A 27,060-nucleotide genomic window follows, 5' to 3' on the forward strand; every position below is an offset into this window, starting at 1 on the left:
CAAGAGGTGTATGAGCAAATAAATAAACTTGATGTCACAAAGGTGATAATATTTGATGACATCACTGTGTGTCTTAAGGAAATGTTCCAGGGAATTGTCGGTAGCATTGGCATGCCTGTTTAATAAGAATCTTACAATGGCACGGATTCCAAGAGAGTGGTTTAAAGGTAGTGATAAGGCTGTGGCTACAAATTATAGGGCAATCTGTATATCTAGAATTGTGAAAGTACTAGAGAGATTGATGAGAACGGGGTTACAGAAATGAGTTAATATCAGCAGTCTCTGCCAACCACAGAGAATGCTGCCATTCTCTGTGGTTGGTAGCATAGGTTTGTGGAAGGTAGATCATGTCTGCTTGTCTGAAGTTATAGAAGCTAGTGAACTGGATGGACTGCAGTAGAATTCTTTTTAATGGACAGCATGGGTTCGTTAAAGGGAGGTTGCATTTTACCAACTTGCTTATGTACTATAACAAGGTGACAAAAGTCTTGGACAGGGGAGATGCATATACAGTGTGTGTGTGTGTGTGTGTGTGTGTGTGGCAGTCTATCATGCTAAGTTTTTGATAGACTGCCACACGACAAGCTGTTAAATAAATTGAAATGACAGGATTGGGTAATAGACTTCTGAGTTGGATCGGTGACTGGTTGTCAGAAAGTTGTATATGGAGGTGTAGTATCCCAAAAGAGGAAATTCACTACTGGTGTATCAGGTGACTGTGTCAGCACTACATTATTAAGCTTATCTTATTATTAATCTCCTATCAACAATTTTCCTCTAAATCAATCTATTACTTGTGAGCACTCCAATATTGTCATATCTAACATTTCGTTCTTCTAAGGCACTTTTGGGTGATTGATTCAGTCAGAAGTGCCGTAGTAAAATGAAATCTTGCCATCTTGGCATCAAATATTTTTGCTAACCTCCCCTCACCCATTCCGCTGACACATTCTTGAATGCTAATAATATCAAGTTCCTTTCTAATATCTTCATTTTTAATATGATTCTGCCATTGATGCCATCAGTTCACTCCTCACTAATTTTCCTCAGAATCCTCATCTGTGGTTTCTAGTCTGTGATCAAGTGCTGACACTCAACTCTCAGATTTATAACTTAAAACTTGTTTGACTTGTATACTGCTGGTTTTGTGTTTTGGTTAATTTATCTCTTATTCCATATAAATTTATTCATCAGACCCCCCCCCACCACCACCACCACCATACCAGCTTTGCTTATTCTGTTGTCTGTTTCCAAAATAAATTTGCCATATTCATTAAAAACTGTGCCTAAATAGCTGAAATATTTTACTTGTTTTATAGGATCTCCATTCAGAATGCAGCTGAAGTTTTCTGTGCTCCTGCCTATATTCATTGTTTTGGTCTTTTTATTGTATGTGTGTGTTTGGGAGGGCGGGGAGATACATGTATACTCTAGATGACGACCTTGATATGAAGGTCAAAATCAGGTATTAATTTTGTTTTATATTAAATTGAAGTTGTTACTCTGAAACAGTAGTTGTTGTCTCCATAATGTTGTTATAATAAATGCTTATCACCATGTAACTGTGGAAGAAAGGATCAGCAACATTTTTGTGTTAATGATACTGAACCAGTCAGTATCTTTCCTTTTTAATAAATTAGTTTTTTTTTTTTTTTTTTTTTTTTTTTCAAATGGAAATTTTTAATTTATAGAAATTTGAAACTAATTATTTTATACAGCAGTATAAAATAGTATTTCAGCATTTTCAGTCATATATCATCTACTTCTGCTGCCTTTCCATATTTCAGGTATCCAATGATAAGATTGTATTGTGATTGTATTTCTCTTGAATATTTTATGACTGCTCTCACAGCTTATTTCATTTAACAATTTTTTTTAATTAATTGCTGTGGACCTAGAAGATTATGAAGAAGATCTTTATCTTTTCAGTTTTTATATTGTTTTATATCACCTTAAAGACAAAAGTTACTTCTCTTGTAATTTTAACATACTGCATGATGTATTTTAAACTTATATTTTCATGTTCTTATGTATGATAAATCTACTTTTTGGCAGGTGTGATAATGTTCCTCGTCGCAGGCTAGCAACTGAACCAGGTTTTGACTCTTCTGGGTTATATGGGCATATGTCACCTCTTATTTCTTCACCTAATCGTTCTCCACCATTCGTTAGTCCAGATCAGCAGATGGATGGATGTTTTATAGATGATCCACCAGCTCAGAGTAAGAATGTGTTTAGTAATTGATGGCCTATGTTGTAGTAAGTAGTTCTACAACTTTTAAATTTTGAGTTTTATTAGCATTGTTATAAATCATTTTTATTTTGATACATTTCTTCAGATATTAAAAAAAAAAGGTAAATAAGTGACATTGACATTGCATGGAATATGGTATCCTGGGCTTCTGTGTTTTGGCTGCTGAAAGTTACTAAACATTACATTAAAACTGTGTGTGAATTTTCACTTAACGAACATCAGTCTTTTGTTTTTGAGATGTTCTTTACTAATAATGTAAATCTTATAGATACAACTAGCTGTTTATCTCATTATGTTGCTTTTTTTTTTTATCACTTCCAAAAAACAATATAACACAATAAATATTACAACAGAAATAATACAATGCTACTGAGTTTACAGTTAACAGCTTATTTAGACCGATTGTGGAAGGTCTATTTTAAAAGCGTTAATCAACATTTGTTAATTCCTGTCATATTTTCCTTGAAATTATTTGCCAACAAAGCACACACAACTGACTTTGGCAATCTATTCCACTTCATTCACCACTCTCCAAGCAAAATATCTAGTTCTCACTACCTTGCTAACCACATTCTTACTCAATTTACGATGACCTCTAGTTTTCCTCACATTATTCATGTACTGAACTATTTCATGCACATCAATCCTGTAAATCCTCCTCTCCCCAAAGCAACTTATATGTCTCTATCATATTGACTCCCCTTATCTGCCAATCAACCAGCTTCTGTAACCCAGAAATCTTCAATCTCTTTCTGCATATGGAGCATCATACCATCTTGCCACTATCTTAGTTACTCGCCTCTGAATCCACATCTCCAAGAAACCCAGGCATCCAAATCTGCATACAATAATCAGATAAGGCTTTATCAAAGCCTTATAAAGAGGAATAATAACCTTCTTATCTCTGCATGTCACAGTGTTCCTTAATACCAGGTATTCCTATGAGAGCTGTTTTGGCCACTTTTGCAATATGCCCATTGAATTTCAATCCACCAACACCCCCAAATCTCTGGCTTCAATGAACTTCCTGGATACAGTTCCGTCAGTATATGGTACAAAGCTGGTAATCTTTTCATTTCAAAATGCATAACCCTACATGTTGCCACATTAAATTGTCATCCATTCTTCCTGGCCCATATTTCCAGTCTATTTAAATCATCCTGTAAAATATCAATATCATCTTTGTTGACTATTGCTCCACCTAATTTTGCATCATCTGCAAAGAAATAAATATTTCCCCTCAGATTATTTCCTATATCATTGATGAACAAATCAAACAGTGTCCAAGTACAGAGTCCCGTTGCATACCACTAGTTAAGGCGTTCTATAGGACTGTGCACTTGTCTGATATCTCTCCATCAACCATTCTCTTATCCACAGCACCAGCTTCATATCCATACTCATTTGATGCAATTTATATATTAGGATTTCATGTAATATCCTATCAAACACATTTGCAAAGTTCAACAGTATGACTGTATAGCCATTACCTTTATCCGACTTGGTTGTAAAAGGACTAATGAGTTGCTGCACACCCTGGAATGTAATTCTTCTCTTTCTCTGAGTAAGGCAAAGTGAAATTTTTTTTTTTTTTTTTATGAATTGTAAATAAATAAGCTAGCTAAGTTTATAATTAATAGAAATTAGAAAACTAAATTCAGAAACCAAAAGTAAAGATATGATGATGATATATTTTCATTAAGAACTGATATTTAAACATAAGAGCAGAAACCGTCATCAAGATTGTTTATTATGTTTGTCCTCAAGGGGTTGTACCAGTTATTATGTGATAGTCCAATACAAAGAATTTTCTTCCACAGTAGTCTGCTATTTATCATTTGATGGAACTCTTAGTTTTCTGGATAAAGAAAACTTTGAAAAAGTGGCTTAACCTCCCTATTGGCCACAACATGTTTTTGCTTTCACCACAATATTCCAGAATCTCATATGTTAGAGCAGTGGTTCTTAACCGGTGTTCCTCGGAACACTGGTGTTCTGCGGAAAGTGAATAGGTGTTCCGCGAGAAGTTCTGGAATTTGTCATTTTTAAATTAATTTGTCAGTGCAAATTAATTGAACGATGTTTAGTTAATTATCAGTTATTGATTAATAATAAAAAATCAGCTAAATTACCAATTAATTATTAATTTATACATTACAAAATAACCAAGGTGTTCTGTGAAAAGTTCAGGATTTGTGAAGTGTTTCGTAGTCGAAAAAAGTTTGAGAAACACTGTGTTAGAGTTTTAAAAAGTTGCTATTTGTTAATTCAGTTTTCTTTATTGTTTATTCATAATCTTAGAAATTAAAATCACTTCACAGAATGAATACTCACTTTTCACACACATTTTTCTCTACAGAAAACAGTATGTAAATCTTTTTACATTTCGCAACATTTATAAAATTTGTTATTTGCAGTATTCTGTGCTGCAATTCCCCCATCTCCCCATTTTCCAGAATTGCTCATTATGAATTGAAATAAACAGTTATGAAACAAATTTTTATGTATTGGCTAAGCTCTTTACATAACATGCATTTAAAATATTATTAATAATGTCTTTCTTATAATTATTTTTGATGTTCAGCTGGTGAGAAAAAATATTATTATTATTATTCAGGCCTCCATGGAGTCAAGAGACTCATCGTAGGAGGACCTTGCTAGGAGACACAAAGTCTATCATACCACTCCTTGAACTCATTGATCATTCTTGCTCTCACCACTCTATCAGGTAATGCATTCCATGGTTCAACCACCCTCCATGCAAAGAAACCACTCCTTGCCCTCTTGCTCACAGCTTCCTTTCATAACTTCTAGGGATAGCCCCCTTGTCATCACTCCTTCCTGCTGTTCCACCCAGTATCAACCCTGTAACTGCCTCTCAACAGTTTAAAAGTCTCAATCATATCACCTGTCCTTCTTCTATTCACCAAACTCTACAGTCCACATTCCTTCAACTGATCCTCATAACTAACATTGTACAATCTTGTCTTGAAACCATCTTTGTTCTCTGCCTCTGTACCCTTTCCACAGTTAATTTATCCCCTTCAAAACCTGAGGACCAAATTTGAGAACAATAGTCTAAGTGTGGTCTGATCAGTCTTATACAATGGAATGATGACTCTTCTATCTCTGCAGGTCAGCGTCCTTCTTAGTATCGCAGCAGTCCTCTGGGTTACCTTCACCATCTTTGCAGTATGCTCCCTGAATTTCAGTTTTCTATCAGTCATCACTCCCAGATCTCTTGTCTTCCCTACTTCCTCCAGTACAGCTCCTCCAATTGAATATACAGCCTCCCATCTATGTATTCCAAACTTCAAGACTTGACATTTTACTGCATTAAATTGATGCCCCCCATTCATTTGCCCATCTGTCCAGTTTATTCAAATTCTCTTGCAGGGTTGCTACACCTGCATTGTTACTAATAACCCTGCCTGCTTCACATCATCTGCAAACAACTGAATATCCTCTTTCAATCCATTGACAATGTCAATAGAGGTTAAACAATACAGGTCCCAGTACTGAGCCCTGTGGAACCCCACTTGTTACCTTTTGTCTCCTGGATATTGCCCCACCATACACAACTCTCTGATACCTATCAGATAGCCAATCCTGAATCCAGTTGACTAACCTGACATCTAAACCCATATGCTGCAACTTAAATATCAGCGTATCATGTGGTGCCCTATGAAATGCCTTTGCAAAATCCAAAAAAAGCAGTATATGCCTTTCCCTCATCTAATGCTCTTGTCACTTTATTATAAAAGGCAATCATATTACTAAAGCAAGAGCACCCCTTAAAAAATCCATGTTGATTCTCATAGATCGATAACATTACCCTCATCTGCCCAACACTATATATGGGTCTCTCACTAATTTCTCCAACACCTTAACAACTACTGATGACACATACAAACTGGCCTATAATTAGACACTTCCAGTCTGCTACCACCCTTTTGCAATAATGGCTTTCTAAATGTGGTACTATAAGAGAGCTCTGAAAATCTCATGTACAGAACATGCGACAAATATAGATGTCCTACAGAGAATGAGAACACAGAGATCTTTATTACAGGAAATGATCCAGAGAAAGATGAGATTGGCAGGACATGTACTGTGAGTTGTTTATTATTTTAACGGTATAATAGAACACAGAAACTAAGTAAATAATTAATTTATTAACTTGATGCTGATATTTCGCTGGTATTATAACCAGCATCTTCAGAGCACAAAAACACTATTTGTCACAATACGTGAGACTAAAACAACATGGTGTACTTAAACCAAATTGTAGCAGCAACACAAAGACTAAAGTCCTGATTTTGGCGCCCTCTATCTGAAAAAAAAAAACGTATAAATCAGAGAGATTGTTCTTAGAGGCGACAGAAGCCCTAAAACACACTCCAAATCTCAACAAATATGGCTGTATTAACTTGCTGAAGATCTGGGAGACAGTCATATTAAGAAAAAACTAGGACTCTAGTAATATATGATAGTTTTTTTCTTTCAGATAGAGGGCGCCAAAATCAGGACTTTAGTCTTTGTGTTGCTGCTACAATTTTGTTTAAGTACACCATGTTGTTTTAGTCTCGCGTATTGTGACAAACAGTGTTTTTGTGCTCTGAAGATGCTGGTTATAATACCAGCGAAATATCAGCATCAAGTTAATAAATTAATTATTTACTTAGTTTCTGTGTTCTATTATACCGTTAAAATAATAAACAACATGTTCGACGAACACATAAGTCTGTCCACATGTACTGTGAGGTTCAGCAGGACAGAGGATATACTAAGTTTTAGAAGGAAATATTATGGGAAAAGGATCAAGAGGCAAAAAACAAAGGACATGGCTTGAAGATATAAGATCATGGACAGGATCACATGACTATGCAGAAACAAAAAGGAAAGCCACCAACAGAGAGAACTGGAAGCTACATGAAGAAGATGACAACAACGTTGAGTCATGTAGCTGCAACTTACTATATAAATCAGGTAGATCGGAATCCAACAGCTCTGTTGTTTGTGTTTCATGCATCAGAATAGGTAAAAGGCATGACTTAAAGTGATTTCAAGTGTGGTGTGATCGTTGGTTCCAGTATCTTGCAAACATCTACTATTCTGGGATTTTCTTGCACAACAGTGTTTAGGGTATACCAGGAATGGAGTATTAACCAGACAACTTCAAGCTAATGGTTCTCTGGATGGAAACAACTCTTTTGTGCACAAAGTCAGAGAAGAATGGCAAAGATTGTGAAATTTGACAGGAGGCCACAACCAGTCAAATCACAGCTCAGTACAACAGTGGTGGTAGTTGGAACTTCATCACAGAGTGCACATTTTGTTGAACACTGTCATAGATGGGATACAGGAGCAGAGGACCATCCTGGATCCCAATGTTGAGAACAGGAAGATGCAGCTTCAGTGGGCACATAATCGAACAGCTGATGACTGGAAAAATGTCAGCTGGTCTGATGAGTCCTGGTTTGTTCTATAGCATGCTGATGGCAGAACCAGAATATGATACCAGTGATAAGAAGCCATGGACCCTTCCTGTCAAGTAGCAACAGCTCAGGCTAGTGTTGGGAGTGGAATGGTGTGGGGAATGTTTTCTTGTCACACGATAGGACTCCTGATACCAGTTGAACACCTCCTGAATGCCATATCCTATCTTAACGTCATCATCGATCACCCTTTCATAGCTGCAGTTACCCATATTCATGTGGTATTTTCAGCAAGGCAGTGCACCATTCCACAATCCATGTAATGCGTTGAAATGGTCGTTCAAGAAACATGACAGCGAGTTACTTTTACTTCGGCAGCCAGCTCATGCCCCCAGACTCAACCCAATAGAGCATCTCTGGGATGAGTTGGAATGAGCCATTCACAATTGAACAACATGCTAGTGTCCAATCTGTAGCAGTCGTGCAATGCTGTTGTGACAGCGTGGACAATTCCAGATGAACATTTTTGATACTTAGTTGAATCAGTGCCACAGAGAACAGAGGCCATTCTTAAGACAAACTGGGGGGGGGTCCAACTCACTATTAAATGCAGTTCCTAATAAAGTGACCACTTATTGCATATATATATCGGTGTTATATGTCATTTACTTTATCTCTGTAAAGATTGTTTTTATACTCTGAATGTTTATTAATCACACAAGGGCTCAAATCTGTTTGGTGCAATGACTTTTAACTATTTCTTTTAGAATCCAGAAAATTATTGACTCAAAACCAAATAAAAAAATATATACATTTAACTAAACTAAAACAATATATACACTTTAATAAAATTACTTTTATAAAATAAATCCGCTACAAGTCTGCAAGATTCTCTGACTAAATTGAATAGCTGTTGTAATAGATATGGTATGAAGGTCAGCAATAAAAAGACAAAGATAATGAAAATAGGCAAGAGAGCTTTGATGTTTTATTAAAATCCACAACAATCCATTGTAGAGAATGTTTCCATTATTTCTTTTTGGCAACATCATCTGACTTCCTATGATGAGTGGTTTTGTTTTCATTAGTCATGGATTTTTTTTCTTTTTTGAGAGGACCGACTGACCCATGTTCAACTGCTGTTCACATGGAACCCTTCTCCACCTCAGTCCTCAAGGTTCTCACTTGAGTATTTGCTACTACCACCAAGATCTGCACCAACGGCGGCTCCAGGCGGGCTTACGCCCGGCACCTTCAACGCACGCCGCTGCGACCCAACTGTGTTGTGAATAGAGAACCTGTGGAACAAGTAAAACATTTCAGCTACTTAGGCACAATTTTTACTGAAGATGGTAAACTAAATATAGAAATAGACAACAGAATCAGCAAAGCTGGTATCGTGGGAAGTCAATTGAATAAATTCATATGGAATAAGAAAGAAATTAGTCGGAACACTAAATTAGCTGTATACAAGACTGTGTTCAAACCAATTTTAACTTATGGATCTGAAAGCTGGGTCAGAAGTAAAACACTTGACCAAAGACTAGAGACCGCAGATATGAGAGTCCTGAGAAGGATTGGAGGCGTGAACAGATGGCATCAATGGCAATATCATATTAAAAATGAGGATATTAGGAAAGAACTTGACATTGTCAGCATCCAGGAATGCGTTAGCAGAGCTAATCTCAGATGGTATGGTCACTTAAATAGAATGGGAGAGGAAAGATTAGCAAAACAAGTGTTCTCTGCCAGGTTGGCAGGAAAACGACCCAGAGGAAGACCAAGATATAGGTGGATTGATACGGTACAAAGTGCCTTAGACGATAGAAATATAAGATCTGATAATGTTGGAGTCTTGACAAGTAACAGACTGATTTGGAGGAAAATTGTAGATAGGAAGTTAGTAATGATGTAATTTTTTCATATAGTACTGTCATATCCTGTACACCCCTTGAGGGTACATGGCAGGAATTTGATGATGATGATGATGATGATAAAATTACAATTAAATATAACTGGATTCAAGGCCTTCTAAAATAAATCTACACTTTAGAGATTTTCTTATTCAAAAATAGTAAAATCATTCATTCTCTGATTCATTCTATTATTGGATTGTTTAACATAATGACACCTACCAGACTAAACACCTTGTTTTCACAACAACAAAAATGTTCATCAGAGTCAGTTTCTTTGTTAGGTGCTTTCCAAAAATATAAAATTTTCTTGTACTTTTCCATGGGATCCTTTTTTTTTTTTTATCTCCCTTATGTAGCATACAATATTCCTCCTCTCACTGAAGTATAAATATTCTTACCGCTTGCAGTTCTATTTGTCACACAGTTTACAAGTTTTGTAAATTGTATGACAAATATACACTTCATGAGCAACATATCTAAGTTGAGCTCTTCGTATTAAGCCACTTTACGGTTTCAAATTTCACCAATTGCTTTTTCCATAGTAATCCAGTGTCCTTAAGACAGAAGGCAAAACTTTCCATTCAGCTTTCCTTGAACATTCAATTAGAACGTCGACTGCATATCTTCTTTTATTTACTGAATACTTGTCGACAGTCTCCACTCCTCTAGTTTAAAGACTCGCAGTTCTACAATTCCTTTTCAAAATCTTCTACTAATATTACATTAGTAGAAGCGTAATTTTATGTGACTGACTGTCACATAAAACTTCAACACTTCCTAAGACCAAAATCATAATCTCATATCTCATGTTCTCAAATTTCAATTTTATTTTTTATTTTTTTCCTCATTACTCTGATACTGAACACTCTGTCAGCTGTCAATCACCCATCAAACTCCTCGGCGAGCTTGCACACTCCATGTTTACATGGAGTGTGCAAGTGAGAAGTTGTGTATGATAGCTGACACGATGCCTACGTTAGCATAAACAGAATGTCTAAACAAACAACCACACATACCTCAACACTTAATAGCTTTAAATTACAATAAAAAAAAAAATTAAAAATTGTTACAAACTATCAGAATATAGTAAGTACATCAATTTCAAATGCTTTACATAACAGCCACCTTTGCATATTTCAGGCTTTTGATGGCTTTTCTACTTCAAGTACGAATATGTATTTTTAATTGCATGCCTGTTTTGAGTGTTTTTTACCACTGTGCTATCACTGCTTGTTTCATTTGGTAATTTTTTAAAGTAATTACTCCATACTTCAAGGATATCTTTTTCTCCTGTTTTCATGTCACGTTTATTATTTCCAGTTTCTATTAGAGCAGTCTTTCCTCCATTTCTGAGGTTTTTCAACAGCCTCCAGAAATTTTGCCACCTTCCTGATATTTATTTTCTGTCATTACCAAAGTCTTCCCATGACTTGTTTAGCTAGTTTTACACAGTGCTTAGTCTTACGTTTGACTCTGTACTCTCTAAGAGCAAAAGCTGACTTATTCATCAGGAAATTTTAATATGCTTTCCTCTTTTCTTTCACTGACTTTAACTTCTTGTGTCCACCATGGAGTTCTGATTTTTCTATCCTTGCAGACAACCTCACCACATGCCTCTCTTGCTGAATCAATTAATGCTTTCTTCAGGGCTTGCCACTTAATCTTTAAGGTTTGGTTCCCCTTCTCAAACTCTCACATTTTTTCTTGAATGATGTTTGTGTATTTTAGTCTACAGTTCACATCTGAGAGCTGTTCAACTTTTATTCACTTTAAAACTTGTTACATTTTTTTTTTTTTTTCAATATGAAGTTCAATTTTATCTTGCTCAAGACTAAATGGTGATCACTTCTAATTTCAAATCCTCTGTACACTAGGGGGTACAGAGGATTTGAAATGATGTTTTCGCACATTCTAGTGAGAAAACATTATCAATAATATAACATAGTCAATGAGACTTTTCTTATTCCTTGCATCTTCCCTCCATTTGAATTTGTGCACATTTTTATTCTGGAACATTATGCTAGTAATAACCGGTCCATGTCCTGAGCGGAAATCCAACAGTATTAGCCATCATTATTAGCTTTGCTCTTTTTTCCAAATTTTCCCTTTAAAGGCTATGTGGAGGTCTCCATCAGTTATACAGCTTTGACCCTTAAGCACCCTATGAAATACTCCCTGTACATGCCTGAAACAGAAAATAACTACTTTCTAATTTCCTACTCATTTGAAATTTTATACAGCGAAGTACTCCCTGTATAAATGAGTAGAGAGAAGGTTGGGAGGAGGTTGTAATTGAAATACCTCAAAATAAACAAATATGGAATTTATCTGCATATGATATGCTTATATATGCTACCAATAATTGTCCAAACACTTTAGCAATTTACAATTGATACTTGCAGGTGAACCTTAATATCGGGTATGTCCACTTTTGGCTTTGATCACCTCCTGCACTCTTTGAGGGAGGCTTTCCATCGATGTGCAGCAGACATCAGATGGAATTTGTCTCCATCCTCCATCAAAGCAGCACTGAATTCACCGACAGATTTAGGACATGCTGCTCTGGACCTCAATCGCCGCTCCAATTCATCCCACAGGTGTACGATGGGTTGAAGTCAGGACTCTGCACAGGCAAGGTCAGTCTTTTAACCCCCATCTCTTCATATGATTCCATAACAACTGCAGTTTTGTAGCATTGGGAATTGTTGTCTTGATAGTAACATGGGTCCATTCCATAAAAACTCCACAGTGTAGGCAGCACCTGATTAACCAGAATTGATCTGCCTTCATGGAACCATGAACAATGACTAGTGGTCCCACTCCAAACCAGCTGAGTACACCCCACACCATTACTCCACTACCACCAAACTTTACTGTGGGTGCAACACACTGTGGTAACAAAAGTTAACCACTGCCTCCACATCCACACTCTGCCATCAGACTGGAAAAAGGTGAAAACCTCGATTCATCGCTTCAGAGTACTGTTTTCCACTGGTCACTTGTCCAGTTCACATGCTCTTTGCACCAGGCCAGGCAAGGATCATTTTTTATTGTTGTGATATTTGGCTTGTGTGTTGTTGCTCTTGCTTTTCCGTGGAAACCCAGTAAACGAAGTTCTTTTCATACAGTATTAGTTCTCACCATTGTGTTACTGGCACTCTGGAACTCATCATGGATGGTCTGTGCTGATTATAGCCAGTTTTTGTGTGCCACCCATTTTAACACTTTCCTATCCCTGTCAGTCGTTTTCGGCAGCAACCTTGGGTGTTTTCTTGGACTAGTGATGGCAGAATGTCTAAATTTGTTGATAACATTGCCAATTGTTGATTTTGGATGCTGCACGGAAAGGCGATGGCACAAATGGATATGCTACCAATGGGATAGCACACGATAACAGCCCCCCACTCGAAGCCAATGCGTTCATGTCATGTTACCATACCACCTGTATTCAACTGCTATGATGAAATACTACTTCTTACTATCTGTATACTGGTTTTTTTTTTTTAATTTTTTTTTTTTTACACAAACCTGGAATCTTCCATAACTTCAAATAACACGGGTGTTCAGACAATTATTGGTAGATTGTGTGTGTCTGTGTGTAGAGAGAGAGAGAGAGAAAGCAGTTATAAATTGGATGCTATCACTGAAATGTGCTTTCTTTTAAAAAGAAAAAGAAAAAAATCAATCATTGCATTTTTAAGCTAAAAGGTGAAAGGCTGTGGTTATTTTGAAATATTACTCAGTATAAATTTGTGGTATTTTTGGAAAAAAAAAATCTCAAAAATCTGAAAGCAAGTAATACAGTTTAATGTTATTTGTTCATTAATGCAAACCATAGCTAAAACTGTAATCATGATGAATAGCATTTCATAAATACTATTTAATTAAAACACATTTAATTTTGTTAACTATTTAATAAATATCTAACAATTACATTCCAGGAATCCATTTGAAAATAATTTCCATGATATTTTCATTAATTGTTAAAACCTGAATAAAATAACTTTTTCCATTGCACTGTCTTTAATACAAGATTGAAAATATTTCCAGTAATAAGTAAATTTATTGCTAAAATTTAAGCTAATCTGCATAATAGACCTGTGTTCCTTAAGCATTACACTGCTGATATCATTCCTAATTTTGTTAAAATTAAAGACACTATCCATTTGCATTCTGTATGGAAGATTTATCAAAAAGCAAGCAAGACATTATTGTAAATCACATACCTAAAATGAAGAAACATTTTTATTTAAATAATGCTCAACTTCTGGAACTTGAAAGTATTTTAAAAAGGATTCTCAATCAAGACCATTTTGAATTAATTTCTCATATTTCGCTATCCTTGGCCAGACATCCACATTTCGTTCATAAATGTAGATTAATTTATAAGTTTTGAAATTTTAATATTAGAAGGAAGAAACAGCCACGATATTCAACCAATAACCGAGTCGAACTGCAACAACTAGTTATAAATTTAGCCAATAGACTACCAACAAGTGGTGAATTATGCACAGATGAAGCAAATAAATTACATTTTGAGATTGCCCAAAGTCTATATAAATCAAAACTTCTTCCTTTTACCTTCTTTTACCTTGCAGTGTCGAGGGGTTTTCTATTCATTTAACCGTAACAGTACACAAGGATAAGGTTGTTAGGCCTATGCCTCCCGGTGTATCCTATACCTGTAGAAGTGTTGAGTTCTCAAGGCCAGTTTGCCTGCTTGCGGGATGAAAAACCCCCAGATAAACTGGGGAGAAAAATCCTGCTTGCCACGCCCAAGACCAGTTATGTCTGAGAAAGATCCTAAGCTCCTCGCATCAGCAACAGAATCGAACCCAAGACACTCCTTTCCCAGGCATATGGTTGCGAAGCACATAGCCACTCAGCTAACCGCATGGTTAAATCGCAACTACCTCCTTTAAATATACCCTTCTCAGAAATGCAAGCTCTTCACTCCCCACACTAGGACACCAATATTGTTATCACAAAGGCTGACAAAAGTAATACCATTGTTGTCATGAATACCACAGAGTATAATCATAAATTCATTATCTTATTAAGAGATAGGTTAACCTACAATGTTATAAGAAGGGATCCAATAAAAAGTCAAATCAATGAATTAAATAAATTATTAGACAATGTACTATCTTGGAATCTCACTACTGTTGATAGGTTATGAATTTATCATGCCCATCTGCCTCATCTCTATGATCTTCCTAAAATACAAAACCATTTCAAAACACTATGCCCAACAGTGGACTCTATTGGCTTTCCCACTTACTACCTTGCAAAACATCTCTCTCATCATATTCGGAATCTCACATGCCACACCAGCTCTTATATCAAAAACAGTCTTGGCTTTAAAGAGAAAATAAATTATCTATATCTGCCTAATAACAAGTTTATGGTTGCTTTTGACATAGTCTCACTATTCACCAACATACTACTACAAGACGCTTTTCAGTTTTTATAATCTCATTTTCCAGATGACATTGTTAACCTATTTAAATTAACCATCAATGCAGGCTATTTTACATGGCATAATAACTTATTATGCCATGCGAACATGAATAATAAGTTGTGAACAACTTAATATTCAGTCAGATAGAAGGAACAGCAATGGACAGTCCTGTGTCATCAGCCTTAACTAATTATTTTATGGAACATCTAGTAAAATGAGAGTCCTCAGCCTCGTGTATGGTTACATTTGTTGATGATATATTTGCTGTATAGCAATCTGAGTCAAAATTACTTCATTTTCTAGAGAAAATAAACCTTGTACTTTCATATCAAGTTCACTATTGAATGGGAATCCATCATCATCAAATTCCTGCCATGTACCCTCAAGGGGTGTACAAAATATGATAGTACTACATGAAAAAAATTACATCATTACTAACTTCCTATCTACAATTTTCCTCCAAATCAGTCTGTTACTTGTTAAGACTCCAACATTATCAGATCTTATATTTCTATCGTCAAAGGCACTTTGTACTGTATCAATCCACCTATATCTTGGTCTTCCTCTGGGTCGTTTTGCTGCCAACCTGGCAGAGAACACTTGTTTTGTTAATCTTTCCTCGCCCATTCTGTTTAAGTGACCATACCACCTGAGATTAGCTCTAAAGCATTCCTGGATGCTGACAATGTCAAGTTCTTTCCTAATATCCTCGTTTTTAATATGATATTGCCATTGATGCCATTTGTTCATGCCTGTAATCTTTCTCAGGACTCTCATATCTGAGGTCTCTAGTCTTTGGTCAAGTGTTTTACTAATGGCCCAGCTCTCAGATCCATAAGTTAAAACTGGTTTGAACACTGTCTTGTATACAGCTAATTTAGTGTTCCGACTAATTTCTCTTTTATTCCATACGAATTTATTCAATTGACTTCCCACCATACCAGCTTTGCTGATTCTGTTGTCTATTTTTATATTTAATTTACCATCTTCAGTAAAAATCGTGCCTAAGTAGTTGAAATGTTTTACTTGTTCCACAGGTTCTCCATTCACAACACAGTTGACATTTTCAATGATTCTGCTTATTTTCATTGTCTTTGTCTTTTTATTGCTGACCTTCATACCATATCTATTACAACAGCTATTCAATTTAGTCAGAGAATCTTGCAGACTTGTAGCGGATTTATTTAGAAGTATAACATCATCCGCATAAAGCAAAGAGCTGACATTAACATCTCCAATTTTGATATCATGTTTAATACCACTTTATTTCATAATGTGATCCATATAGATAATGAATAACAGAGGGGGTTAATGTACATCCTTGTCTCACACCAGATTTAACGTTAAACCATCCTCCTGTACTTCCTTCAATTCTAACTGCTGACTTACAACTCAAATAAAGACTAAACATTGCTTGATATAATGCCCCATCGACACCATATAACTGCAGCGTATTGAATAGCTTCTCTCTTGGCACCGTGTCATATGCCTTTTCCAAATCGACAAAACTTAAATACAGATCTTTGTTATATTCCCATGCTTTCTCGACTATTTGTCGTAAAGTGAAGATCTGATCCTGACAGCCTCTATTTGGCCTGAATCCAACTTGTTCTTCCACAATTCTTCTCAACAACCGTTTCTCAAGTATACTTGCATAGATCTTGCCACGAACACACAGTAGGGAAATACCTCTGTAATTCTCACATTCAGTTTTATTTCCCTTTTTATATATGGGTACTACGAGAGCTCTACTCCAATCATTTGGGAATTCGTCCCTCTGTCCAGGCTTTCTGAATTATGCAGTGCAGCCACTGTAATACTCTTATACCACCATACTTCAGCATTTCTGGTCGAATATCATCTACTCCTGCTGCCTTTCCACATTTCAAGCCTTTGATGGCTTTTTCTACTTCAAGTATGGATATGTATTCCTGACTGCATGCCTGGACAGTGTTTTTTTACCACTGTGCTATCGTCACTGCTTGTTTCATTTAGTAGTTTTTCAAAGTAATTACTCCATACCTCAAGGATATCTTTTTCTCCTGTTTTCATGTAACCTTTATCATCTCTAACTCCTTTTACAGCACTCTTTCTGCCATTCCTAAGCTTCTTTAACAACCTCTAGAATATTTTGCCACCTTCTTGATATTTATTTTCTATATTCTTGCCAAAGTCCTCCCATGACTTTTGTTTAGCTAGTTTTACACAGTGTTTAGCATTCTTGCATTTGTCACTATATTCTCTAAGAGCACAAGCTGACTTATTTGACAGGAACTTTTGATATGCTTTCTTCTTTTCCTTCACTGCCTCTTTAACTTCCTGTATCCACCATGGAGTTCTCATTTTTCTATCCTTGCAAAAAACCTCACCACATGTCTCTCTGGCTGAATCAATCAGTTTTCTTCAAGGCTTGCCACTGAATCTCCAAGGTTTGGTTCCTATTCTCAAAATCTTTCATTTTTTCTTCAATAATCTTTGTGTATTTTAGTCTACAGTTCACATCTGAGAGCTGCTCAACTTTTATTCGCTTTAAAACTTTCTTGCATGTTATTCTTTTCAATATGAAATTCAATTTTATCCTGCTCAAGACTAAATAGTGATCACTTCCAATTTCAAATCCTCTGCACACTCTGGTGTCCTGCACTAGGGAGAAAACATCACTCTCAACAATCACATAGTCAATGAGACTTTTCTTATTCCTTGCCTCTTCTCTCCATGTGAATTTGTGCACATTTTTATTTTGGAACATGGTGTTAGTTATAACCAGTCCATGTCCTGTGCAGAAATCCAAAAGATATTTGCCATTATTATTAACTTTGCTCTTTTCTCCAAATTTTCCCAAAATATTTTTGTATGTCTCACAATCATTTCCTACTCTGCTATTTAGATCCCCAACAAGGACCAACTTTTCCTTTTTCATTGTGTCAGTTGCTTTTTCTAAAGCCTCAAAAAATTCCTCCACTTCTACCTTAGTAGAACCTTCTGTGGGACCATAGGCACAAATAAGTCTCGTTGTCCAGTTCCCCATTCTCATATTTGCCCACATTACTCTACTTGAGACTGACTGCCATTGAAGAAGATTAGCCTCGTATTTTGTGTTCAATACTATGGCTACTTCTTCTTTTCCTTGATTGTCATTGCCTGAATATAAAATTTTGTATTTATTGCTCAGAAAGATCTCACCAGTTTTGGTCTTTTTTGTTTCAGTCACACCTATTATGTCAATATGGGACTTATCTAATTCCTCAGCTAGCTCCATTTCTTTGCCACTCAGGCTTCTTACGTTGATAGTACCGATGTTTAACTCTGGTGATGTTGAATTGGGGTTTGATTTCAGATTTGTTCCAGTAGCTGACTTTTCGCTGTTCGCCCTGGTTCCCTGGCGAAAACAACGGGGGCCTTGTTTAACCGGGCGACACCCCAGCCAGCATGAATTTTTGTCATGTTGTACCAGTATTTTTTATTTTGGTTTAACCAATAAGAATACAATTTGGTCGGCTAAATTCCAAATTGCCAGCCCATCCTCGTTCGTTCAGTATCCAAGTAGATACCCAACAGGGTGCACCACGAGAAGGTGAGGATTGGACATTAGGTCAGAAGCCCTGGTCGGTTCTCCGCATTCATTTAAAGGCTATGTGGAGGTCTCCTCTCAGTTATATAGCTTTGACCCTTAAGCACTAAATGCGAATCCGATAACCATTATATGATACCTTAATTTGTAATCCCACAAGTCATGTGGAATTTTCAGTTTATCGGAAGCCCACCTTTACTGGCAGATACATTAACTCATTCTCCACCATCATTCATCACTGAAATGGATATTATCAAGAGTCTTGTACATAGAGCTCGTACAATCTGCTGTTCTGGTTTCCTTTTGTTAGATGAACTGAATAAAATTATAAGCAATCTGATATGTAATGGATACGACAAAACTACTTCAAAAAATTATTCATAATTACCATCCTTCTACCAGACTAATTCGATGTGAAAAGAATTTCAATACTCTACATTAAAGGTATCTTAGAACCAATAGCAAACGTTCTTCATAAATTCAATCTGTATGCTCCTTTCAGATCAGCTGAGAAGCAGTCTTCCTTCCTACATCTACAAAGGATATGTTACTGTTGGATCCTACTTCGTCTCAATCTATACTTTGGATCCGACATTTAGTTATTACGATGTTCTTAACTAAAAAATAGTTGCTAGTTGATTTCTAATACAAATATAGAGAAAATTTATATTTATAGACTGCGCCACTCTATATCTGAATTAGTTCAAGAATTGAAGATAAATCAACCCTCAACTATTTCTCCTTAATATATATACTGGCCGAGTATATTTAACTTACTTAACTTACCCGCTTTGGTTTTAATATTTTATGAATTGTGCAGTACAAGCGATTCAGGCAAAACACAACTTTAGATTAACATAATCAAACATTTAATTTAGAATCACAATTTACACTTAACTTCAAATCAGTAATTAAAATATCACAAAAATTTTGCTTCTCTGATAAATGCAGTCATACAAACTCAGACCATGGTAAATCTGTCATCTCTATAATACAGTCTTCTTACGGTTCCTAAGTTCCAATTACAACAAAAAATTGCAGTAATACCTCTTCACAAACAAACACTTTTAAATTTACACCTTAGCTAATCTTCTCAATAGTTACTGTTAACATAAGGAAATTCTAGGATGAAACGCACTCACATCTCTGCATAGGAATATTAATAGTTGGAATATTCTTACTGATAATTTTTTTTCTTCATCTACTTATACATAAACACTTTTTATAACTGTAAACACTTAAACAGTATATGGCACTCATTAAATAAATCTTCTAAGCAATAACTGATTTAATCGTCGATCACTATACACATAAACAATGTTCTTGCATGAATTACTACTGATCTCTTATGAATTAAGGCAATACACAATAATTCCTTAACTTGAGATTTTATATTCATAGCTGTTCATTCTTCCGGCATTCAATTAATTCTTTAGACACTACAATTCTAAACACAGGTAACGGTAAACTTCAATTTTACAGCCTCTACTATTCACTAATAACTCTGTACTTTGCTTCAAGGTTCTGTATGTCCTTGAAAGGTCGGCCCTGAAATTGAATCTCAACTCAAATATCGCTAGTCTATTTAGTAGTCACTCAGCTGTCTTCCGTAGCTATAATTGTTATTCTACAATTTATTAGCTAACTGCCTCTCAACTAGTAGACTTTATTAGCTGCTTGAGTGACTTGCCGACTCACTATTATTGCACTGTGATTCTCGAATGCTCCGATTCCAACCTAATGCCAATCCTCTCCTTTCTCTTAATAATCTAATCTCCTTATATTTTCAGCGTTCTTCCCTTTTTATATCTATTCCTCCCGCTAAATTATTCTCGTGCTTTCTCTCTAAAACTCTTTTTAATAAACCTTCTCCTCATGTGGTGTTCCAAAACGTGCTCGCTCACTTACGTCTCCATGACAACCAAACAAAATATAATAAAATTGAGGTATTGCATAACGCTAAACTTCTACAAATAAGAATAAATAGAGAATATTAATATTTCAATTAATGCGCAGTTAAATTATCAAATACAAGTTCTTATAATATTAATATAGTAATAAATAAAATAGCTTAATAATATTTAATACAGTTTTTTCATTATTAATACATATATCTTTGATTAAATAATTAGATATTAGACAAAATTAAAGTAGTTATATGAATATTAAATTGTAAAATAAGTTGTTTACATTAAATGATATTTACAAGTCTAGCTTTGTGATGGAAGATAATGTTGGATTCTGAATCAAATAATATTTATTCTAATCTCTACATAATCAGAATCCAACATTACTACCTCTTTCCATACCAAGTGTCGATCAAGTACCCTGCTCATGTCATCTTTGCTGTTTTGGACAGAATGGCCATTCTTGCAATCTGACAAGTCAGGCCTTTCTTCCCACGCTATTGACACTAAGCACAGAGTTCTTTAGAACCAGATAAAATTTCTTCATTCCAACAAGTTCAAATTTTACTGTCTTTCTCTTAAAACATATGAAACACTATGAAATTGTCCTCACCTCAACCGATCAGATTTCATGCCAGTATCCAAGTTTTGAGAAATGATCACTATTAATTGTTCATAAGTTTTTTTTTTAATGAATAATTATTTCAAATTATTGATTGTTCCTTTGAACTCTAATAGTGTAATATCATATGCTGCAACTGTACCTGAGATGCGAGCTAATATCTGCATGATTTATGATTCATTATTGTAATTCATGTTTAAATGTAGTTAATAATCTATCTCCCTAACGATGTCTATGTAACATTTGACGAAATATAGTGGAGTTTGTGAATAAAATGCCATATAATTTTTGTTAATGTGTAAGCCATTGAAGTTATTTAAATATGACTAGTTCACATGCGCCATTAAAACTATTTAAAACATTAAAATATTGAAAGACAAGTTCTAATATAGGAAATTACTACTTGACTCCAAGTAAAACAGTTTCCTTGCAGTCAATCCAACTCAGAGGTTGCAACTCCCTTAAATCAAGCTTTTAAGGGATTAATGGTGGAGTAGAATAATTACAAGAAGAAAGATAAAAGACTGCTCAAGTTTTCCTCCTTGAAATGTAAAGTGATCCATGTATTTGATCAACTTCAGCTAGTAGGGAGGTTAAAGAAGTTTGACATGTGGTCTCTAAAGCATTCTTTGCCCAACCTTATTGTAATATAGACTAACTACCTTTCTTTTAACATTCTGTTTAAATTCATCATACATCTGTGTATACATCAATGCAAATTATGTCTGAGCCTCCATAGCTCAGCCAGTATTGATGATGTCCGTGGCATTTGCCAATGATCTTATACTCATAGCTTCTATTAGAGAATGCTTGCAGGAACTTCTCCCAAGTTTGTGGACTAAACATAATGCGACAGTCAAATATACTTTTTCTTGTCCTCTCAGGTAGATATAAGAAAACGAAGGTTGAGAACATTGAATTTTCCTTGCATTCTATTTTGGTTCTGAAGTATTCTCTTCTTTCTCTGACAGGCTACCCCTTTTTCCCATCCACTCTAGGAACTTACTGAAAAGATCACTTAACATGTTCACATGAAGAAGTGTTTTGCACAAGTTTCACTGCCCATGAAAACTCGCTTTGCTGTATGTTATATTTTTCATTGTTGGGCAGCACATTTTCACAAAGTTTATATGGCATGTTAGTTGAAATTTTTTCAATAGAATTTTATTTGTAGAATTAGTATTTATGATTGTTACGATCTGCTGTTCTGATTTCCTTTTGTTAGATGAACTGGATAAAATTATAAGCAATCTGATATGTAATGGATACAACAAAACTACTTCAAAAAAATGAATCATAATTACCATCCTTCTACCAGACTAATTTGATGTGAATTAGTCTGGTAGAAGGATAATATAGAAAATCTGAAATGCAATTCAAATCTATTTCAAGATATATATGCATGTACATCTTTATTTACTTTACATAAATTATTTCTACAAATGATTGCATTATAAACAGGTGTTGCCATGCAATTTCTGCAGCTAAAAATTTGAAATAGGTTGTTAGGAAAATGTATTTAGTTATGGTGTTTGGTGTTACAATAAGGCTGTTTTACTTGTGTTTATGCAGTATCGTGTCAGGGAGGTCATTATATAGGGATTGTCATTCCACATTTCTCTATTTATGTTCATTATATCTAAATATAGTACATCAACTGTAAATGTCTCTGTACTGTATTTGGTAATACAATAAAACTACAGCTAGTCCTTGACTTGAAATGGGGTTCTGTCATAAATCAAAAATCACTATATGCCTGAATCCTAAAATGTGTAGGTCTCTTTGTTTAAAGTAAAATAATACAATGTATGAATTATAACATAAAATCACTATATGCAGTACTGTAATAAATAATGAAACATAATCAACTGGAAACACATATAGCAAGAATAATTCTTCAAAGCTGTTGTTTTATTAATTGGGAAATTCATCAGAAGAAGCAAGCGAGGCTAGGCCATCAACATAAAATATTTTTAAAAATTCTTCAAATTTAGGCATTGCAGCAGAGCGTTCTAAGAATGGTTCACAAGATGCTTGATTTGTGGAAGGTGTAAGCTCATCTTATGGGGATGAGATAACAGCAGGAGTGGGTTTCTTTAAAAATGTGTACATTACCTCGAACTCAGTCTGCACATAGTTTGTCATTTCTTTTCTGCATAAATGTTGTAGCAAGTAGTTGCATCTTGTGTCATTCTATCTACTTTACTAAATCACTCCATGTTATATCCATTTCTTCAAACAGCTGAATTGCATTATTAACTGAGGTAAATGCCTCTGCATATTTGTCACTGCAAACTTTTTTGCAAACTTTGCTTGTTCTCCTACTTCTTTCTTTCTTTCTCCTTTTGCAACTTTTCGTGCATATAGCTCTATTAATCACACATCTTCCAGGTGGTTTTTTTTATCTATTTCTGTTTATAGGAAACCCACACATACAGGGAGATATTTGCATGAACAGTCACACCATCACCCATCTCAACAGTATGGTACTAAAAACACTAGCCCAAAAAGTTAGAACTATTTGCTCCAACGACATTGCTCTCACTGCTGAACTCACTCACGTCACACCTTCTTAACTGATGGCTATAATCTCCATAGGATAGAAAAAATACTAAATGTTCCCCAGAAATGATCTACCACACAAGACCACAGCAAAACTGTCACCATCCCATACATTCAAAGGCACATCTGAAAAGATATCTAGAGTTCTTAATAAATGTCAGCTACACACCATATTTAAACCTTATGTCAAATTGGCAACTCTCATCCATTTACCCAAGAACAGAATCCCTTCTTTATCACATTCAAAAGTCTATGAAGTGGCCTGTTCCTGTGACTGAGCTTACTACGGAGAGAAAGGAAGAACTGTGAACGTCTTCTGTCTCAGCGAACATAAAAAATACATCTGGCACTCTTATTATGTCAAGTTGGGTCTCGCAGACCATGCATCAGATACCTTTCACACAGGATCGATCGGAAAAAAACAAAAATGCTACACAGAATCTCTCTCTAACAGAAGTTAGAGAGAGATTGTTTTTGGAATCAACAGAATCCTTGAAACATGCTCCAAACTGCAACAAGTATGGTTATATAAATTTACCAAAAATTTGGGAGACAGTCATCTTAAGGCATAATTAATACCTGCTTTCTCTCTCTCTGTTTTGTTTTTTTTTTTTCCTCAACATAGATGGTGCCTAATTAGGACTTTGTTCTAATCGGAGCATCAACACAATTAGATATTTCCCAAGAAAATGCAGCATGATCCCTGTCACCTACTGGCGGCAGGATAGTCAGATTCTGATGCTATGATCAAATGCAACATTCTTTGTGCTCGAGTTGCTTCTTTACATGCTGCTTGAGAAAGCTGTCATGCAACAGCTCAATAAATTCTCCTTTGTTCTTATCATTAGTTTTCTCTGCTACCCCAATCAATATTTCAATAATTTAAGTCATCCATAATAAGTACTCATCAAGTAATTTGGCAGTGCATTTCTACATTCCCAGCAATTGAACTTCCAGGTCTGTATATTTTCTTATATAGTGAAACCTATGGAGTATCCATAACTATAGAATAACACATATGCCACAGTAAATAATTTTTTTATTATGTAAATATTTTAAGCATCATCATCATAAGTACAATTATTGAACAATAGGAAATAAATTCAAAAAACAGTAGCATGCAGCAATTTCCCAAATACAGCTTCAACACTTTCTTTATGTAAACTTTAATGTTTATATATGGATGTAGCAGCTTAGCATTTGCCATTGGATCCTGTGTTGAGCGTTTTCAATTTCATGCTGTGCAAGGACAGATTTGTGATGTTTGATAAGATGGATGTGGTCTTGATGTTCAGAGATATATTTATTTACAGATCTTCCTGTTTGTCCATAGTAAGACAAGTTACACAAACATAGTACTTCATATATGCCAGGTAGCATCATTGGTGAGAGTTTGTCTTTTAGAGAAGGTTGCTAGTTTTGAATTTGGTTGATGGGTTTATAGGTAGCAGTGAGTTGATATTTTTTAATAATTTTTGCAGCATGTTCAGAGATGCCTTTAATATATGGTATAGGGATCCTGTGGGCTTCTTGTCTGGGTTGCGATTTGTAGGAGAGTGGTTGATATTTTTTGGCAGGGTGTGTGTGTGGGGGGATTATTGGATTATATATCCATAAACGGTAATTGGAAATTTGACACTCTCCGATTCTTGTTTTAGAGATTCTTCAGAAGAACAAATCTTGTGTGCTCTGGACACTGAAGATTTTATGATTCCATGTTTTTGAGATGGATATTGAGCTGATGTATTGTGGATAAAGAAAAAGTTGAAAAAAGTCAATCAAAAAAGTTGATTTTCAGTAGACAGAAGTGGAAATGGATCCTTCTTACTTATGCTAGATGTATACATCAAGAAAGGAAATACCTTTTAATGATTCTTTCTCTAGTGTGAACTTGATACGAGGATGTAGGGTGTTGATTTTTTTGTAGAAACAAGTAACATTCTGGTTCTGTGTAACTCTAAACTGCAAAAAAGTCATCAATGTACCATAGCCAAATTGTTGATTTTGGATTGAGGGTGAAAATGCTTTCTTCTAGGTGTTAAAGAAAAAAGTTGGCTAAGTTGGGTGATAAGGGTGAGCCCATTGCTGTTCCTTTCTTGATGTACTCATCCAGCATAAGTCTAGGTAACTGCAATGACCTCAGCTCCTAATTAGTCACCATCTGATTTTAGATATCATGTGGATAAATTTGCATAAGTTGGGCAGCCTAAGCAAAAAGAGGGATATAGCAATAACTTCAATTTCACAAAGGCCTATCAGTGCCACAGTGTTTATTCCATATCCAAATTCAAAACCATAATCAGATCCATTCAAGACTAAATGTAAAATAGTGAAATAGTACTGGGAAAGGATTAAAACCAATGTTTAATTCTTCTGATATTTCATCTCATTCACAGAGACATCTTCATGGAGTACAATATAAAATTATAACACTTGCATAAAGGCAACACAAAACTATATGAAACTCAGTAGGCAAATGACTAGAGCCCTAACTTGGTAGGGTGCACTCAATGGTGTCAGGCTTTGTTACAGTATGAGATCTCTGCAATTTTAATCCTGTCCCAGTACTGCTTTACTTCAAGCCTCCAGCAAGTGTTCCATCCAACACTTAACCCTTAACATGCAACTTACTTGAGCATTGAATAAATTATTGCTGAATCTTGTATATTTTCTTTGAATGTTTTCACTGTTGATATTTGCATTAATAATGTATGAAGTCTAAATCGTTTCATATTGACTATATGTAAACAGACTTATCTACTTCACCTTTTTATTTCTTTTTCATAGATGTGTTTCCTGTTCCACGCTCTCCAAAGATTCCTGGTATGGGTCATGTAATTCACCACAGGTAATATTATTGATAGTATTATCAAAATTTTCATTAGACATGTTATAGGACAAGAAGTTACCCATAGAATGTTTTTTTTTTTTTTATATTGAATGTGATGTTGAACAATTTGTAAGTTTTTTTTTTTTTTTATTACATTGGCTCAAAATGCTGTTATGACACTTTGTTAATAATTAATTATTGTGGTAGAAACTGAATTTGACTTTCATGCTTGTTGGAACTTCATCACCTTGCTTGTTAGAGGCATGGTTATTTGCATTTTTTTTTTTTTTAAATTCAGAGTACAGTCCCTGGTTTCTGTCTTCACACATGCAATGCAGATAATGGCTTTGCTTGTGCCCACTCCTCATATTTTAATAAATTAACTAGGGGGAACAGCACTTTGTACAGCAGTAAAATCGTTTACTCAGACTGGCTGCCACAAAACTTGAAGCTGTTAGTGACACTTTGGTAGAATTCCTGATCAGCCAGAGAATAATTC

General features: G+C 35.3%; 1 protein-coding gene across 4 annotated transcripts in view; it reads left to right on the forward strand.

The window, feature by feature from the left end:
- LOC150107798 (kinase suppressor of Ras 1-like) overlaps nucleotides 1-27,060 on the forward strand; it is a 441,142-nt gene that overhangs the window by 134,147 nt on the left and 279,935 nt on the right. For all 4 annotated transcript variants that reach the window (XM_090391553.1, XM_090391555.1, XM_090391554.1 and 1 more), the window contains exons 5-6: nucleotides 2,056-2,222; nucleotides 26,519-26,579. In XM_090391553.1, the coding sequence (XP_090247679.1) occupies nucleotides 2,056-2,222; nucleotides 26,519-26,579 (228 nt within the window). The remainder of the gene's footprint in view (nucleotides 1-2,055; nucleotides 2,223-26,518; nucleotides 26,580-27,060) is intronic.

Source organism: Typopeltis vanoorti, chromosome 4 (genome assembly GCF_054136105.1).
Source record: "Typopeltis vanoorti isolate ZY-2024b chromosome 4, IOZ_Tvanoo_1.0, whole genome shotgun sequence".
NCBI classification, from domain to species: Eukaryota; Metazoa; Arthropoda; class Arachnida; order Uropygi; family Thelyphonidae; genus Typopeltis; species Typopeltis vanoorti.